This window comes from Anser brachyrhynchus (genome assembly GCF_964034855.1).
Source record: "Anser brachyrhynchus genome assembly, chromosome: 22".
NCBI classification, from domain to species: domain Eukaryota; kingdom Metazoa; phylum Chordata; class Aves; order Anseriformes; family Anatidae; genus Anser; species Anser brachyrhynchus.
The window spans coordinates 1810173-1828470 of record NC_137715.1 but is presented as its reverse complement, the minus strand read 5'-3'; the positions used below and the strand labels follow the sequence as shown (position 1 = coordinate 1828470).

The 18298-nt window shown below is 45.6% G+C and overlaps 3 protein-coding genes and 1 long non-coding RNA gene across 5 annotated transcripts in view; 1 reads left to right on the top strand and 3 right to left on the bottom strand.

Moving 5' to 3' along the window:
• The window catches only part of HOXB3 (homeobox B3), a 53867-nt gene extending 43801 nt beyond the window's left edge, over nucleotides 1-10066 (bottom strand). Inside the window, exon 1 of one of the 2 annotated variants that reach the window (XM_080564687.1) lies at nucleotides 9929-10066. The gene's annotated coding sequence lies outside the window, so the exon portion shown is untranslated. The remainder of the gene's footprint in view (nucleotides 1-9928) is intronic. The other variant, XM_080564680.1, reaches the window with a different exon arrangement.
• Nucleotides 206-10417, bottom strand: HOXB6 (homeobox B6). The gene is made up of 3 exons (XM_080564695.1): nucleotides 9929-10417; nucleotides 2463-3049; nucleotides 206-1202 (listed from the first exon to the last, which is right to left on the bottom strand). The coding sequence occupies exons 2-3, from the start codon at nucleotides 2869-2871 to the stop codon at nucleotides 943-945; spliced, it is 669 nt and encodes a 222-aa protein (XP_080420821.1). The 5' UTR covers nucleotides 2872-3049; nucleotides 9929-10417; the 3' UTR covers nucleotides 206-942.
• LOC308181412 lies at nucleotides 3045-14426 on the top strand. The gene is made up of 2 exons (XR_013941452.1): nucleotides 3045-8323; nucleotides 9186-14426. It is a non-coding gene; the product is annotated as an uncharacterized lncRNA (long non-coding RNA).
• HOXB7 (homeobox B7) lies at nucleotides 12385-17311 on the bottom strand. The gene is made up of 2 exons (XM_080564696.1): nucleotides 16416-17311; nucleotides 12385-13337 (listed from the first exon to the last, which is right to left on the bottom strand). Exons 1-2 carry the CDS (start codon nucleotides 16813-16815, stop codon nucleotides 13090-13092), a joined length of 648 nt encoding a protein of 215 aa, XP_080420822.1. The 5' UTR covers nucleotides 16816-17311; the 3' UTR covers nucleotides 12385-13089.
• Nucleotides 17312-18298: the final 987 nt, after the last annotated feature.

The window sequence follows — 18298 nt, the reverse complement described above, 5'->3', positions numbered from 1 at the left end:
TCCATTTAAGATTAGACAAAAAGAGGGAAAACCAGATTTATCTCTCCAGTGTAACTTCCGTATGCTTGGAGTTGCTTGTCCTTGCAGATTAGAAGACAGTGTCATAAAGAGAGTAGCAGAGCTTTCTTTATAACTCCGTGCTCCTTAAGAATGACAAGTTCCCCTGAAAAAGGGAAGGATAATAATAATGACAGTGTGGTGTACATGAGATCGAAGACTTTGTTTTTATTAGAGAATTCCATGGTCATACCTAAGACAAACTTCAAACACAACACGTACAAAAATTAATAAAATATAACTTTTTTTTTTTGCTGTTGTTGCTTTTGCATCCCTTTAGGTAGTATTCGTTCTTTCAGTAGATTTTCTTCTTAAAAAAAAAAAAAAAAAAGAGAGAGAGAAACTAATTACAAGACCCCAGGGCTTGATTAGTTTACCAAAGGAAAAAAAAAAAAGGAAAAAAACCCTATGTCAACCGTGCATAAAACATTTTTACAAAATTAAGACAATAAACACCCCAAATGACATATATTGCAGCACTTCCATTAAATACAAGAGTTAGCATATTACTAACAGTGACACCAAGGGTAGAAACACGGGTAGGAGTCCTTTTTTTTTTTTTTTTCTGCCTTTCTTTTCTCCTCTCTGCTTATCTCCTCACTTTTTTTTTTTTTTTTTATGATTTTACTGGGGGGGGGAGTCTAGGAAGAAAAAAACGCAACTAGAAGCCTGATTTTTTTTTTTTTTCTGGACACGACAGTTTACTGGGAACACGAGTCCATGGCATTGGTGGCCCAAACTTTCTAGCTGTTGCCGTTGCTGCAGAGGGCTTGTCCCACCAATGTGCACGTTTTCCCTTTCCTCGCAGCCAGCCCACACCACCCTCATCCTCTTGGCTCTCACACGCACGCACTCACTCCCTCTCTCTTTTTTTAAATAATACTTTCACTCCGCCGTTTTCTCCTCCTCCTCCTCCGCGCTCAGCTGCGAGGAGTTGAGCAGTTTGTTCTCTTTTTTCCACTTCATCCGGCGGTTCTGGAACCAGATCTTGATCTGCCGCTCCGTCAGGCAGAGGGAGTGGGCGATCTCGATCCGCCGGCGCCGGGTCAGGTAGCGGTTGAAGTGAAATTCCTTCTCCAGCTCCAGCGTCTGGTAGCGGGTGTAGGTCTGGCGGCCTCTCCGGCCGCTGGGCCCGAAGGAGGAACCTGCGACACCCGCAAAAAAAATAAAAATAAAAAAAGAGAGAGAAGGGGGGCGGGGGGGGGGGGGGGAAGCCCCGGGGTTTAGCGGGGCGGCGGAGGTCCCGGGCAACCCGGGGGGACGGTGCCGCCTGCGCCGTGCCTGTGTGCGGAGGAGAGGGGGCCTGCTCCCTGCCCTCCCCAGGCTTCGGCCAACAAAAGCCCCCCCGGGAGCCCCCGCGGCCGGGCCGCCTGGGTGCGCGCCCGCGGGGAGCCCGCGCGGGCTGCGGGCGGCCGGGCAGAGCAGGGGCTGGTGCGGACCGCGCCAGCCTGCAGCGGGCTGGGGAGACAGGGCGAGATCTATCTTACTCCGCGATGAAAAATCGCAAGGTGTTCTCCCACCCCCACCCCCCTCCGCTGTTTTCCACCCTACCGGCAACTGTAATAGATCTGAGCATTTAAGCAATAATGAAGTGAATCGATCTGCCCAAAGTCGACATTAAAGAGGATACAACGCTTTATGTCCCTGCGCTAATGGACATCAATTCGGAACTTAAAAGGCAACAAATGCATCTAAACATGGGGATAAGGGTGGTGAGACTCAATTTTTTCTTCTTCTTTTTTTTTTTTCTTTCTCCCTCTCTCTCTCTCTCATTTTTCCCCCTTCTCCTGATTGAGGAAACAGCACTTAAAAAAGTCATATATCACCAGGAGAAAAAAATTCTCCCCAGGCAGACTTTTCATTACGTGTAAGTTTCATTAAAAATGTAGCTCTTTCCTTTCAAATATTTAAACACTTTTATATTATCTAACTCCAGGTCGGCTATCTAGAGAGAGAGGAAGCTGCTTGAGGGTGTGGGTACGTGCATGTGTAAAGTCATCCAGATCTGATTTAGAAAAGGTATCTCCCTGTGCGTTTAGGGGAGACAGAGACAAATCATTGTGACTGCGTGACACGCAAACTGGAATGTGGAAAAAAAAGAAGGGGGAAAGCAGAAATACTGTACCGGGGATTAAATAGGGAGCAAACTTTTTTGCTGTTTTTCTAGTGGGGAAGCGGGGGGAACTTGGCGAAAAGAAAAAATACTTCAGCGGCGTGAAGTTTTGGTGCGTGTCAGAAGCAACTTGGAGCCTCTCATTTTGCCTAACTTCCCCGCTGGAAGTTTGGGCTCTAAAGTGAACCTTATTCCTGCTTCCCTCGCTCTCTCGCTCTCTCACTCTGGCGGTAACAAATAAAAAAGGGGGGAGGAGATTGATGTATTTATTTCTGTAAAAGAGTAAACTCACTATTGCAAGAGTTCATCCGCTGCATCCAGGGGTAAACCGGGGCGGAACACTTTTGCTCCTCGCTCTCTCCGAACACAGTTTTGCTCTGCGCGCAGTCCGACTTGCGCGGCTCGGGGGCGAAGGGCACCTCGTCCAGGTTGGAAGGGGCGCACGCAGGGTCCTTCTCCCTGAAAAAACCGCCGGCCCCATAGTCACAGGCGGAGCTGCGGCTGTAGGCTCCGTTGCTTTGCTGGTAGTAGGGAGAGGAGGCATAGCCCTTCTCCTGGACTCCCGTGGCTCCATAGGTGGTGGGGTAGTGCCTCAAAGGATCCGCATAGCCCGAGGGATATAACGGGATCTGTCCCAGGAAGGGCTCCTGCCCCGCCGCCAGACTCACCGGGAAGGTCGAGTTGACAAAATAAGAACTCATTGGAAGGAGCCTGCCGTCCTTTCCCGGCTTTATGATTTGTTGTGTTTTATAGTCCAAGTGGTTTAGCTATTAGTAGTATATCGGAGATTGGGTTTTAGCTGAAGGGAGATGGCGTGGTGCCAGCGAGGGACACAAGGAAATACAACCATCTGATCATGGGCTGACCAATAGCAGGCGCCTGAGGTTGCAAAATAGCACCCATGAGGAGCTGAGATTGCACCAGGGACCCCAAGAACAAACCATCCACCCCCTTTTCCCTCCCTTTTAAACAACAGAAATGCACCCCCTTAACCAAATATATGATATCTGCGGAAAGAAACGTTCCCGGCGCGCTCAGAGCTTCATAAATAAATGCTCCCCCCCCCCCCCCCCCCCCGACGACTTCAGCATGGGGGAGTGTGAATGTGAAAGCCTGTGTGTATGGATGGCGGTGCATCCACACACATAATGTATACAAATACCTGGTGTAAGTGGGAAAAAAAAAGTTATTTATTTACATTCGGAAAACTTTAACCCTTAGAGTCTGCAATTCGTCCTAAAATATCTGGGTACTTTTCTACAGTTAATGAAAAAAAGTTGTGTGTGTGAACTTTGCAAGGATGAGATCCCGTTGGTTAGACTAAGAGATTTCCTATAGGAGAAGAAATGGATTTTGACAATTTATTTCGGTTCATGTTTATCTAATTACTATAGATTAGCATTCCCTGTTAAGCATTCCCTGTTAAGAAAGCTGCGCTGGATTAAAACAAACATCCGCTTTTCATATATAGTATCTTTTTCGTTTATTTATCTGCAAAAGCTACATATTCAGGAGATAAATGGAAAATCGAAGTATTTCCTTTATCCCTTGCTAAATCCCGATCTGCTCTGGAGTATTGTACCGCATTGTGCCCTCTTGCGTTTTTTTGTTAATACCAAATCTATGCTCGACCTTTTCTGGAAAAAACAAACAAACAAACAAAAAAACAAGAAAAAGAAACTTTGTGTTACGATCAAAAGCTGAGTTTATTGATTGTTACCGATCGAGATTTTTTAAAAATTATTTCTATTATTTTATTTGTTTTATTTTTATTTTTTTTTACGAGAGGAAATTTCTGGTGTGGTGGGTCTGCTGCCTTGGAGGTGCGCAGGGACCCTGCCTTTTTGCATCCCTCCTTTCGAGCCCATCCCCACTGCAAAATACTTATTTTTGCAAACTTAAAACGTTGAAAGAGATAAGCTCGAAAGTCTCAAGCAATTCCCTGCCATCCCAAAAGCTATACTTTCTTCTTGGGTTCGACTAATTCATTATTTTTTTTCCTGGATTTCGTCGCCAGGGATGTACTCTGCACTACCTGGTGCATCCCCTCTTCAGACCTCTGTTTGCTCAAGGTAATGTGGGATCTCTATTCGGTGCCTACTATTTTTTCAAGCGGGAAAAATCAGAGCGATCTTACAGGAAAAAAAAAAAAAAAAAGTAATAATGAAAACCAGGACTGTCACTGATCATTCGCGTTATATAAAGGATTTGTTTCCTGTCCGAATTTGTAGCCATCTGTCTGTCGGTTCTTATATGCAGTGAAATGGCACGCCTTATAATATTCACTCCCCTGTACTTGAATCTGTGGCCGTGTGCGCTACAAATCTAGAATTACATATAGTACATGCTCACTGTAAAGCTGCCAATGCGGCTGTCTGACAGAGCTTTAAGTATCTAAGAAATCCGTATCTTATTACGAGCTAATATATTTTAAACATCATATTTACATAAGCACAGCCAAGATTGTTTCATGCCACGGCTGCAATGAACATTTCGACTGAAACGTAATCCTTATAATTCAAGGAAATAACATGCAAAGGAAGTAGTTTTCCATCCTCCACCCCCTCTCTGACTGATATCTCTTATATTTGTTCTTGCAGAGTTTCCTTTTGTGTATGGAGTGGACCCAAACTTACGTAGATCTACTTTATTGGTATGCAAGGGAAAAAAAAAAAAAAAAAGGAAGATTGAAAGGGAACGATGACTAGAGAAGAAAAAAAAAAAAAAAAGATCGGATGAGAGATTGAAGTTAACTGCTTTGCAGGAGCCGTACAGCTCATACATTTGATTTGAGAATTACACAATATTGGTAGCACTACAAAAACAGCGATTATCTGGCATGATCAGCTTTGCCTGCACATTTTTGGCTAAGAAATTGATGTCCTGATAATTCAACGCGTGAGTACATCTGCTGAAAATGCTTACTATAATATTTTCTATCAGTTCTCATGACTTCGCTGCAAGTCAATTCTTCAAAATAGTTTGACACCGCCCCATCCCCTCCCCATGTTTTACAGCAGTAAAATGCTACTCATTTTAGCGCATTTATGACTAAAACAGACTTTTTAAGTGGCTTGACTGTCGCCATTATATAAGAAAATAAAATGAATTTAATCTGTCCGCTTGCTAATTGCTAACATTTTAGACACGCTATAGATAACATTAATACATCCCGCTTTTTAGAAGAAGGGTGAAGCTTCTCTTGACACTGCAGACGGTTATTTGTGGGAGAAAAATAAAAAATAAAAAAAAATAAATAAAAAAAATAAGAAGAAAACATTATTTCCAACCTGAAAAAATGTGTCATAGTGCATTTTGAAGGGTCTGAACCGCAGTCTAATTGGTTTGCCACATATAATGCATGCAAATTCTAGCAGAGGTCTTAAACCGCACTAAATCTCAGAGAACTGTACATTAAGCACAGAGGTGGTTTCTCTCCCCATCTAAATAGCTTTACCAAAGTAAATAAATAAATAAATATTGAGTTATTATTACAGCTACTTAATAGACAATCTCCTGTCTTCTCCGCCAAAGTCCCCATGTAAATCTGAGACCGATTTTGCGGTATTTTCTTTGGACGACTCTAGCGCCAGACAAGCCGGGAGGGACGGAGACACAGAGCAAAGAATAACGGATGCAGAAGCAAGCTTATACAGCAGCCCTTAAGTTAGATTTGTCTTTGACCGTACTCATTGGCATATCTTTATTCAGTCTTTGGCCTCATCTGCTTAAAAACAGGCACAGGGTTTGCTAAGGAGCAATAAACCGGGGAAGTTGCAAGAGACGCCAGAAGGTGGTATAACGTATTTCATTCTGCGCTGGGAACCCGTCTTTCCTCTCCTGACTGACATCACTCAACTGGCGGGGTATAAATAAAGATAAAGAGACGTATTTACAGTATGTACAATCACAGCTATCTGCCCAGGAAGGTCTCGATTTTTGTTCGCTTTTCTGGGCAGCAAATGCCTACTCCACAAAGTAGAGAAAGGCAAATAGATGAGGGGATTAAAACAACACCCAAACATTTCGAAATGCAAACAGAACAGAGCATTTCTTGTGTGAAAGCTAAACCGGCTAAGAACTTGGTAGAAAGTTCAGTGCAGTTGGTTCCAATAAAAAATGAAACTCTTTTTCATGTGGAGCTGGAATTCCCGATCCTTCTGAAGTGAGAACACAGCGGGGGTTTCCCTACCGAGGGACTTATTGCAGCCATAAAGTCAAGTAAATACCACGAAAACACTTAGGGAAAAAAAAAAAAAAAAAAAACTTGTTCCTGGAGTCAGACATAGAAAGCAATTGGCAGCAGAGAAGCCTCCCCTGTGATGTTCATGCACAGTAAAAATCACATTGGGGAAAGAAACAACCACAGAAGTCATGTATGCGCTGCAGTGCTGGCGTGTTTAAAACAATGACCCCTGAAGGTGTAGAAAAAAATACTTGCTCTCTCCGCACATAACCATCTGAAACTTAATTTCCAGCAATTTAAGTTTAATTTACCTGACTTCCCGTGCAGTGCATAATAACCTTCTTAATGGGATCTTTGAAAAGAAGTAATAATAATCTACCATTGTTCCATTAAAGAGTGCAGCTAATTATTAACAAAAAGGGGAGGGCGGAGGAGGGAGAGCGGGGGGGGTAAGGACATTGGGGTAGTCAAAATGCATTCATACTGAACTATTTCGGCAAAAGAAAACCCTGAGACCGGGGGAAGGGGGCTGCTAGTAGATTGGATTGGATACGTAGGAGAAGGTAAGGAGAAGCCGATACATGTCATAAAATGTGGAAGGCGAATGCTGCGAGGTGTTGGGAATTACAACATAGAATAAGTTAATCATGGATGTTGTTAGTCAAAGGAAAGTCGTCGTGTCTGCCCCCCCCCCCTTTTTTTTTATACATGTAGTCACTCAGCATCTCACTTTCTTAGAGAAAGTGTCACTAGCCTAGACATAAACAGTTGCCAGGAAACTGTGTGGTAGAAAGAGAAAACGAGAGGGAGAAAGAGGGAGGGAGGGAGGAAGGGAGGGAAGGAGAGAGAAACCTTTTAAAATAACAGACACGCATTGTCCCTTCAAAGCTCAGAGTAACTTAAAAGTGATTCGTCGTCTGCCTTTACTCTCTGTTCCTTCCCCAGCAACCACCTCAATTTTGTGTATGCGACTTGACATATCTTTTCCAGAGCCCACTGAAATGACCACTCGAAGCCATAAATAAATAAAAGCTCCTCTGCCTTTTATGATTAGCTGAAATCCCCAGCCTCGCCTTTGCCTCATACGTCATTACCGTGTTTCATTTTACAAGATCTCCGCTTGTGTTCACGCTCAGCAAACAACCGGCTATCTTTCATCTTCCGTGTGTGTGCAGATAGATAAACAGAGAGATAGAGAGATAGATAGCCTTTGAATGTATATGCATGTATGTATTTATACACACACGGCAAGGAACAAACACACAGTTGCACACACACAGCACTACACATCGGGGTGTGCGCAGAGCAACACACACTCGTACGGGGTGTACATTGCCCATGTCAGTGCCCGTACATGTGCAAGCGCATCCCGCGTACGCATATTCAGACACTGTAAGACCACGCAAACAGCTAAAAGCACATCTCCCATTTGCAGTTCCCAGCAGGGCACCAAGCCTCAAGGGTGGAAACGCATTCGAAAGCCGCTTCCCTTCCCGAGCAGCGCGGAGCCAGGCCCCGCCGGGCGCTGCCGGCCGCCTGCTCCGGCCGCCCGGCCGGGGAGAGAGGACCCGGGCAGAGCCGCCCACGCCGGGGCACCGGCTGCGGGGAGCCCCCGGGGAGCCGCCGGCCGCAGCCGTCGACGGTAGATGGCAGCAGACGGCGGGGAATGGGCGAGCCCCGCAGCGCGGCGGCGGCACCGGGGGAACGGCGCCGCCGGGGGCTGCCTTCGTTTTATTCTATTTAATTTTATTTTCTTAAATTAGCAAGCAGGAAGACTGCGAGGAGGGGCGCCCGCCGGCAGCAGCGCGGGCCCCCCACCCCGGGGCACTCGGAGGTTTCTCGGCCATCCCACGCCGACCCGTGCTGACGAGGTTAAAAAGACTTGCCCGCACCGAAGTGCGAGGTTTCCACAAGTGGTTGCCCACGCAGGATGTGGAAGAATCGGCATAAAAGCGTTATGGAGCAAGGTTTCTATTTATTTGCTTGTTTGTTTTTTAATTAAGAATTGGAAAAAAAATGGAAAGAAAAGAAAGAAGAAATGAGCGCGGAGAGACTTAGAGGAAAACAGGCGTGCGAACCGGCATTATATTTTTTCCCGTGATTTATGAAAAATGTAACAGGTTCGGGAAGAAATATATTTTAAAAACGACTTTCTGTTTATTATTTCCACGGCTTGCGATCATTTACTCTGGTCCATGCAACCTTCAGACACACTGAAATTAGGTGAGATAAATTGGCACGTCATAAAATGGTTTATGCTTAAGTAATGAATTTCTTATTACTCAATCTCGCTTCACATATAGAGGCTTCTACATCTTATTTAAAAATCACCCCATAACAGTAGCAATTAGTACTATTTAAACAACCTGAAGTCTAGAAAAAACGCATTCAAAATGACGGGCATCTCCGGACAGTTTCTCCTAAAACCGAAGGCAAACGTTAGGGTATCAGACAGGCAGAGGAGAGAAAACACGGGGGGAAACTTGCACAAAACCTGGTTGCAAGCTGTGGAAAAGGACCAACACAACGTGGGTCTGAAACCCTACCCGGTATTCCGGTATGAAAATCCGTAAAGACCCGTTAACACTGAAAAACGCAATTAAATACGGGGAGGCTTATTGCGTCGCAACGTCAGCTTCATTTGGGAGTTTCACGAAGAAAAAAAAAAAACAATAACAAAAAAGAATCGCAATGAGAGCACTGCTATCTGGGTTGGCTTCATTCTTATTATCTTTTTTTTTTTAATCTCTTTCTTTTCGTTTCTCTTCCTCACCCCCTCACACCCCCCCCCATCCCTCCAACACCCCCACCCCCACCCCCAATTTTCAGAACCTTGTTCTTGGGGACTGCCGTGAACTGCCCTCTTTGAAGAAACCACCCACATAATAATGACCCTGGAGAGCAACGCAAAACCCAACTGGCTTCCACACAAACTTCGGCAAATTACTGGGCGCCTAAAGACAGGCAAACTGTCAAGAGATTTTGCGAGGGAAACAAAACAAAACAAAACAAAACAAAACACGACAACTACCCACAAAGGGCTTGGTAATTTTTTTAAGACAGTATCTAAAAGCCTTCATCACCGATCTACTGCAAAATCCTTCATTCCAACTCTACAATCTCCAGGTGACCTTACAGGCTACTTTCTTCTTATTCCATTCAATTCCTTCCTTCATTTTTTTCTTTGTCTTTCTTTCCTCCTTCCTTCTTTTCTCTCTCTCTTCCTCTCTCTCTCTCTCTTCCTTCCTTCCATCCTTCCATCCTTCTTTCCTTCTTTCTTTCCTTCTCTTTCTGTCGTCCCCCCATTTATTCATTTTTTCCCTCTTTCTTCTCCCCCTCCTTTTCCCACCTTATGTTACACTTTTAAGGGGAAAATTTCACTTAAAGAGATTTCCACCACCCCTGATTTCTTCCAGTGTCTCCTTTCTTCCTCACTCCACCCTTTTATTTCTACTTGTCCCCTTGGGTAGGGGGAGAGAGGAAAATGGGGACTGGGATAGAAAAGGCAGATTGACAAATACATTTTCTCAATGAAAACATTAAATTAAGAGAAACAGATATTATTCCCTTACCTTTTGACGTCCATTTCTGTGGTATAAGTAAATATATAGGGACAGAGAGACAGCGTTTGCTTATCTGTTAGCTGACAAATATTGTCCCAACCTGATAGCCGTCGATTGCCTCTCTGACTTGTGATAGCTTCTTGCATTTCTGTCATTTGCATAGAAAATGGAGTAACTTCCCTCTTTGAAAAATGATAGCCTCCACTCGGTCCAGAATCTCCTCTGTCCCTCCATTACTACTGAGATTCCAAGTCAGCAGGCAAATTAACAGATGAATTTAAAAAAAAAATAAAAATAAAAATAAAGCACCTCTTTTCCTATGTGTGTGCGGATGTGGGTGTCTATGAGTGTGTGTGGATGTGTGCACTGGCGTCCCCCCTCCTCTCTCCCCTGTTTTAGCCCTATCGAACCTATACACAAAAGTAAAAAAATGTAAAGAGGCGAGAGCCCTATAGAGGACACTGATCCGACCCAAGGTGCAGCGGACAGAAGAATGGTGCAATATAACCACATGGGAAATAATAAAAAGTTCATGTTCACGGTTAGCAGTCCACATGACCGGCTCTGGCCAATCCCAGAACCCAGCCACTCATAAAGTTCTATCACAAAGTTGTAAATTTTCATAAAACAACAAGGAATTTATTGCATTTCTTCATGACCGGTTTAACAGCAGTCTTTTTCTTAGCCGCCATCTTTTTTTTAAAACAAAAATAAAAGAATATGAAAGGGGGTTCAGGGATTCTTCCCCCCTTGGTTGCATGTGGGGGGTGTTTGAGAGAAATGATCGAATAATTTCTCACGTAATAGGCTATGAACAATAACTCCTCTGAAATAAAGAGATTGGGCTTGGGTTTGGCTTTTAGATGTGTAAAGACATAGTAAAACAGTGGGGTTCGGGAGGGATTTTTTTTTTTTTTTTTTACTCAATTGGGAACCTTTTTTGCTGAAAAGGGCAATTACCAGGTTTTAGGGAAGTAAAAAAAAAAAAAAAAAAAAAAAGGAAATAAAAGTAGACCGTGGCCGGGGTGCTCATGCCCTGGGCAGAGCAGAGCCGGTGGGGTTCGTGCCTCACCGGGTCCCCACGGCTGATCACCCCCGGGGAGACACCGGGCTCCCTCTACAAGGTGGGGGGGGGGGTGACGGGATGCCCCGCCGGTAAGCCGCTGCCCTGGGTTCATGGTATTAAGGCATCGGTGGGGGACGTTTTGCCTTTTTTATGAAATCCTCCTCAATTCTTGCTTGTCCCCGATGGCAGAGGTCCGTGCCAAGGGGGCAGAAAGCCGTGCCAATGCAGCAGAGCTCCAGGACTAGGGGGAAATTTCTAGAACTGTTTTTTTTTTTTTTTCCTCGCTACGCGAAGAGATTGCACCAACGGATTTCACCAAGAAAAAAGGAAGTTCCCTTTATTTACCCTTCTCTTCAAGTAGGATTTCAGTGTTCAGAAGCCATAACAGCTGCTCTCTTTAACAATGGTCTTGCCATAATTAGGATATGTAGTATATACTGCAAATCTGTATGATAGATGTGGGCGCGCCGACACTTGACGTGGCATCTTATTTTCGCTGGAACCTGCTAAAGACGCCCTGTGCGCCTTCACTTAAGACATGAAGTCATCTGTGCTGGCGGGTGGTGAAAAGGCAGGCAGACAGAGCCGCAAGGAAGGAAAGGTGGAAAGCTGCCATTGCAAAGCCAGAAGTGCTTCCAAAGCTGTCTGATTTTTTCCGTGTGTGCATCTTGAGCATACATTTGTCGAGCAAGTTATGTGGAGCCTCCGCTGGAGGAATCCGCGTCTTTACTGCGCACCCTGGAAATGTAAATAAACAAACAGGCACGGGAGGGGGAAAGGGCGGCGAAGGTTGGTTCCTGCGCAAGTGCTTAAAGTTACTCACTTTTGTTTTGCATTGGTGATTTTCCTGCGTTTAATTGCTTTAATTTATTTTATGCGCGCTTTGATGTTAAACATTATTTGGTACTAATGAAATAGTTCTAATCCGCAGTAAGGTAATTGAAAAGCAGAGGGAGAATCTCTCTCTCAAAAAAAAAAAAAAAAAAGGGGGGGGGTGTAAGAAGAGAATTAAAACAAAGGGCGGAAAGACTGTTTGGGCTGCTTCTGGCCTCTTCGCATTCCTTCTTTATACTTTTACCTACTTCAGTAATCGCCACAGCACAATCCCAGAGAGAGAAAGAGAGAGATGACCAGCCCGCATTTCCAGAGCCCAGAATAATAGTTATATTTTTATATTTTTGCCAAATCTGTTGAAAAAGGTATTATATTGATCTTTGAAATCTATTGAAATAGATTTTAGCAGTGACCTTGCTAAAAAAGAAAGAGAAGATTAAGATTACAGGTCGTGGCATGTTTTAATATAAAAAAGATCTTTTACTATACATATTTTCCTTGGGGAAAAAATTAAATCCAAAAGCCTGTGTACTGTTTTAATATGAAAAGGGGACTGAACCCAACGTGATTCTGGAATATTGGAGATTTACTTTTTATTTCGAAGAATAGTCATCACAGACGAGGGAAGAACAAAAAGCAACACGTTGCCATTAAATAAATTGCTACTTCGATATATAACATTTTACGTAGCACAATATTAATTCCTTTTTTTTTTTTTTCCTAGAGACGTGAACAGGGAAGAAATCCCAGTAAAAATATACACAGACAAAACAGCATAGCAACGTGAAAAGAACCACAGAGGTTACAGGGAAAAGGGGTGATAATCATTCATATTATGTACACGATTCTATATACGCTAAGTATAATTTGCATTCAGACTTTCAGGTCACATTTTCTAAATTAAAGGTGCTAAACACGACCACATTACTTCATACCAAAAAGTACACAGCGAAATACAAACGGAGATTTACAAATTACTTGTACTATCGGAAGACTCACATAGAAAAATGTGTCTATTCTGACTCTAAAGCCACATTTAATAGGTAGATATTCATTCTATTGTCTTATCTCCCCCCACCCCCAAAAAAAGACTTTAATATAGGTAGTTTTTTTTTTCAGTGTCAGGAAACACAATGTATCATTCCTATGTTTTTAATTATTTATGCACTTCTCATTTATGTATTTTAATATATAGTCTTTTCTTCTGTGTGTTTTTCCCCTTTTCTGTTCGCGTGGGTTTTCACGTTTCCTGGATCCACATTTTGCCCTTTCATTCTTCCTCGTCGTCCTCCACGTCTGGCTTTTCCTGGCTGCCGGAGCAGGCGGTTTTATTTTCTTTTTTCCACTTCATGCGCCTGTTCTGGAACCAGATTTTGATCTGTCTCTCTGTGAGACACAGGGCATGGGCGATCTCGATGCGTCTCCTTCTCGTCAAGTAGCGGTTGTAGTGGAATTCCTTCTCCAGCTCCAGGGTCTGGTACCTGGTGTAGGTCTGGCGGCCGCGTTTTCTGTCAGTGCCTGGGAAGCAAAATTAGATCCGTATTAGTGTTTTTTGGTTTTTTTTTGAGGTGGGGGAGGGAGTATTGTTTTGATGCTGCGGTTAGGTTTTACCCTCTTGCTTTTGTCTTTTGGTGCAGCCTAGCAAGCACCATCCACTTGAGTTCCACAGGAGTGCAAAATCCTCGGATGAACTGTGCAACATGAGACTATCTGCCTTTTTATTTGCAAAATCAGCTCCGCATTCTAGAAGCTTTTCCAACTTCACTCTTCCTGTTCTTAGCTTTGAAACCACTGCACATTTAATTTTCTTTACTCTAGGAAATGCGTGCAGTGTTTTTTTGCATGCATCCCTGATAAGCCTGTGCCTGCGTGTGGCTCCGAGCTAGTGCGTGAACGAACAGCAAACTTCAGAAAGTTTCCTGCCCTCGTAGCACCAGTCAAACTCAAAGTTCCTACTTTAGTTTTAGGCGCCAGAAAGTTAGGATGGTTGGGGAATAAATACACACACACAAACACCGAGCAAGAGTGTGAGAGGCATCTGATACCTACCCAGATCCAACTATTTGTCCTCTCTTAAAGCTGTCATCAGGGTGCTTGCTTAGAAGGTGTCTTATGGTCTTAATTATTTCAAGGAATGTTTTGGGCACAGCAGCGACTTCTGTTTCACTGGGGCTGTGCAGGCAGGGGCTGACATGGGGGCTGCTACCCTCGGACTATTCCTGTGGGTGTGTGCATACATGAGAATGCTTCAACACCTACCCCAGACTCGCCACTACTATTCTGTTGTCCTTGAGCAGGGCTCGGGAAAGGGCCCGACCCTTAATTCCACACACGCCCCGTTCCAAACCGACATTTCCTGAGTCCAACTGGAAATAATTATACAATATGGTGTTTGTAATCCTGGTTCTATTTTCCATGTAAGTGTATATCTACAGTATAATATATTATTTCCCAAAGAACTCGGGTTAGCAAACAGCAGCTCTCGGCCTCTCCTCCACACATTCCACTAGACTCCTTCTTCTTCCTCTTCTTCTTCTTCTTCTTCTTCTTCTTCTTCTACTTCTTCTTCTTCTTCTTTTTTTTTTTCTTTTTTAAAAGAAGAAAAGACCTAGTCATTAAAAGGAGAAAAAAAGTAAAATAGCCATGCTAGCTGTAAAGCAAAAATCTGCAGGTTGTGGAATGTGGGTTGTAAAATCCTCTGAAGGAGAGCCATAAACTGCTGCTGAATAGGGATGACAACTCTATCTCTGCTCGCTGATGAAATTCCACAAGCGCGATCGCACAGTGGGCATCAGGCGGGGGGGGGGGGCGGGGGGGGGTGGGAGGTGGGGGTGTCGGGCGGCGGACGAGAACCCGCTTTTACGACCGAGGTCGAGTTTCCCTAGTTTTAGGCAGAACACATCCCAGAGCATCCAGGGTTTGGAGTACAGGGACGCTCGTGCATTTTCTCTGCTTCCAAGCCCTCTCTAGTGCTGTTCCTCGCAGCGTCACATGCTAAGGGGGAAAGGGGGGGGGGGGCGGGGAGAGGCGGAGGGCTTCTTAAATCTAAGGTCAGATAAAAGCAGAGACGAAGTGTTTACGACCAGAAATATTTGGTCTTTGATAAATCAACTATAAAAGTGAACAAACAGTGGAGCAGGTAGCGGAAAGAACAGACCACCAAATAGCTGTGATGGTATCTCCTGCCTTTATAAGCTGCAGTGCATTGGCTGCTGTGTTGTTTTCTTTTTCCTTTACTTTGCAGGGAGTCTGGCCCACAGTCCGGTCGCCCCCGAAATTTACTAACAAGACACATTCCCATAATTTGGCTGCAGCTTGAGGTTTGTTCTCAGGGATGCTCTCAAATTGCAATCTGGCTCTGGCGAAGCCGGGGGTCTGTAGAAATGAGCTCACGCGTTCTCGTCTCCCAGACAGGACAGCAGCGCCTTCCTCCCCTCTTCCCAGTCTCACACGAGTATAACCACCGCCGGCCGGCGTGCCCCGGCTGGGGTCCGGAGCCCCAGGGAAGCCCGGCCTCAGGCGCTCCTTCCACGGGCCCGGGTAGAGCCGGGGCGCTCCCGTGCGAGGGAACGGGATGTTTATTAAATGTTAATTGACACTAATACACGGAGACGGAGCACTCTCGTGAACGCAGGCAGCGCGGCGGCCCGGCGCGGAGTGGGTCACTGGGGGAGAAGCGGGCGGCAGCGCGTCCCGCTGCGGGGCGCCCCCTCTCCGCTCCCCGCGGAGCTCTGCGCGGCCTCCCGCGGGGCTGCGCTGCCAGCGCCGCGGCAGCTGCCCGGGAAGCCCCAACTCCGAGGCGGGCAGGCCCACGCTGAGCGCCCCAGGACAAGTCCCACCGCCTCCTAAGAGACTTCCCCAGGGCGCAGAGCACACAGTACGCTTCCTCGTGCCGCCTGCCTGGCTTGGGTTTTTCTGGCGGTCACACGGATAAACGTGCTCTCCCTCTCACAGTCCTTATATCCATCCATCCATCCATCCATCCATCCATCCATCCATCCATCCATCCATCCATCCGGATCCCGGCTGGAATGTCAGGGTTTTGAGAGAAGGGTTTTTACTGAACAAGGAATGATGTGTTGCTGTTTCTGATGGTAACATGCTAGGCTTAATTGCAGCATCTGGGACATTGCGGTGAGGGGCTGGCAAATGAAGGTTTTGAAACCTAACAAAACAAGCTTGCGGGTACCTCCCATAAACAGTTCATTTCAGAATCTATATCTATATCTACGTAGGGGTAGCACAATCTTCATCCTGTAAATATAGGAGAAGAAGGGGATGGCCATTATTTCTGCAGCTCTGTCTGTCCTCTCAAAGACAAACTGCCTTTTGGATGGCACATACACAGCCCCAGCAACACTAATAAATATTTAAAGCTAAAAGGATGGCTTTATTGCGGGGGTCTCTCTCTCTCTCTCTCTCTCTCTCTCTCTCCCTTTTGAAGACAGAGATTCGTTTTCGATGAAACGTCATGAAAGGAGTTGGGGACAATTCCCCCCCTCCCCTCCCCCTCCGCCACCCCCCGCGCACGCCATAAAATAATTTACACTCCCCCCACCTCCCCGGGCTCCTCTCTTTAAGGAGGCTTGGGCTTACCTGTGCTCCTCATCCAGGGGTAGATGCGGAAGTTACTGTCGCTTTGCAAATCTGAGTCCCTCTGGTCCGTTTTGTTGCAATTCTGCTTGGAGGCATCTCCCGGGCACATCATGGAGAGGTTTTGCTCAAAGGGGGAACAGTGCATGTTGAAGGAGCTGGGCTCCAGGCCGTAGCCGGAGGAGTACATGGTGGGGGCCTGGGGGTGCACGGCGCTGCCACTGGAGTAGAGCCCGGGCATGGAGGCGGCGAAGGGAGGAGTGGATCCGGCCCCATACCCCGTTCGCTGGGTGTTGGAGGCGAAAGCGCAAGAAGTTTGCTCGGGAAAGACTCCGGATGGGAAAACCGAACTTGCGGCTTGATATTTAGAAAATAAAGCATTCGCATAATACAATGAACTCATAATTTGGCCGGGTGATTTGTAGGTCGGGACGTTTTAGTGTCGGTTTTACGAGGTACCGTGATATATTACGGAATTAGAGTCCAGATTTACACCAAAAAGGAGCCCTTTTTCCTCCCGGCCCATGTGACGCGTGGGCACGTGGCTCCGGCGGCGCCAATCGCCGCCCGCTCCCTCCTCAGGGGCAAAAAATTGTAGTGCTGCTGGATTTATAAAATATGATAAATAATTGATGCGATATAAAACCCTCCAAGATCTATGCTGGAAGGGGTGAAATTGTGCTGGAGTCGATAAGCAACCTGTAATCAGTTTTCAGCTGAGACCGAGGGAGAAAGAGAAAGGCGAGGGGGGTGTAAAAGCACGTTGCTGATAAACCAGCATCTCCCTCTCGGTCTCTCTCTGCTGGAGAAAAAGGAGCGGAGCTCTATTTATCCTTTTATTGATCCCGTCTAAAATTCCCTCCTTCGCACCATTTCCCTGGCAAGACAGTACATAATTTCCTCTCCTCCCCCTTGACCCTCTCCCCCTCTGCGACCACCCCCCAAAGGACAAATATCTGATTGATACCTAATAGATTCAGGATTCTTTTTCCAAATGCCTTTCAGTTCTATATCTAATTTATTCCAGTGCCACGGGCTTTGAGTTTCGTATTGAGCTGGCATTTGCTTTTCTTGTTGCAAAAAATAAAGACTGTACAGATCCGTTGTTCAGCGTGTCAGCGGTTCTGCAGGACTCAATTACAATTATAAGTAAAGCGTTACCAGCTGGCTGATTTGCTTTCTGCTGGAGAAGCAGAGAGACCTTCCAAAATGTGACTTGTTTTTTTTTTTTTCTTTTTGGGGGGTGGGGGTGGCACGAAAAGCAGCTCAGACAATGGTGGATGTGCATCTAGGATTTGCACTGTTTCCCTTTTCCCAAGGTTAAGTTGCAAGGGGATGTGTGTGCATCCCCATACACCATACGCTCTCTCTTGCCATGGCAGGAGAGTTCACTAGACGAAAGGGTAGAGAACAGCTCAGCCGCACAACTGGCGATTTTGCAGACAGACCAGTGGGAAGAAAGGACAGTGATTCAGACCTGGGCTTTATCGTGCGGAGAAAGTAGGGTGAGGAGAGATGGAGAGAAGGGGAGGAGAGATGGAGAGAAGGGGAGAGGGAGAGAGAGGGAGAGGGAGAGAAGGGGGGGAGAGAGAGAGAGAAAGAGAGAGAGAAAGAGAGAAAGAAAGAGGGAGAAAGAGAGAGAGAGAGAGAGAGAAAAGAGAGAGAAAGAGAAAGAAAGAGAAAGAGAAAGAAGAGAGAAAGAAGGAGGGAGAAAGAAAGAAAGAGAGAAAGAGAGAGAAAGAATGGAAGGAAGGAAGGAAGGAAGGAAGGAAGGAAGGAAGGAAGGAAGGAAGGAAGGAAGGAAGGAAGGAAGGAAGGAAGGAAGGAAGGAAGGAAGGAAGGAAGGAAGGAAGGAAGGAAGGAAGGAAGGAAGGAAGGAAGGAAGG

Coding starts and splice junctions, on each gene's coding strand:
- HOXB6 (XM_080564695.1), bottom strand. CDS start 2,871: ATGAGTTCTTATTTTGTCAACTCGACCTTCCCGGTGAGTCTGGCGGCG. Junction 1,203..2,462: donor GCGGATGAACTCTTGCAATA/GTGAGTTTACTC, acceptor CGGGTGTCGCAG/GTTCCTCCTTCGGGCCCAGC.
- HOXB7 (XM_080564696.1), bottom strand. CDS start 16,815: ATGAGTTCATTGTATTATGCGAATGCTTTATTTTCTAAATATCAAGCC. Junction 13,338..16,415: donor CCCCTGGATGAGGAGCACAG/GTAAGCCCAAGC, acceptor TTTGCTTCCCAG/GCACTGACAGAAAACGCGGC.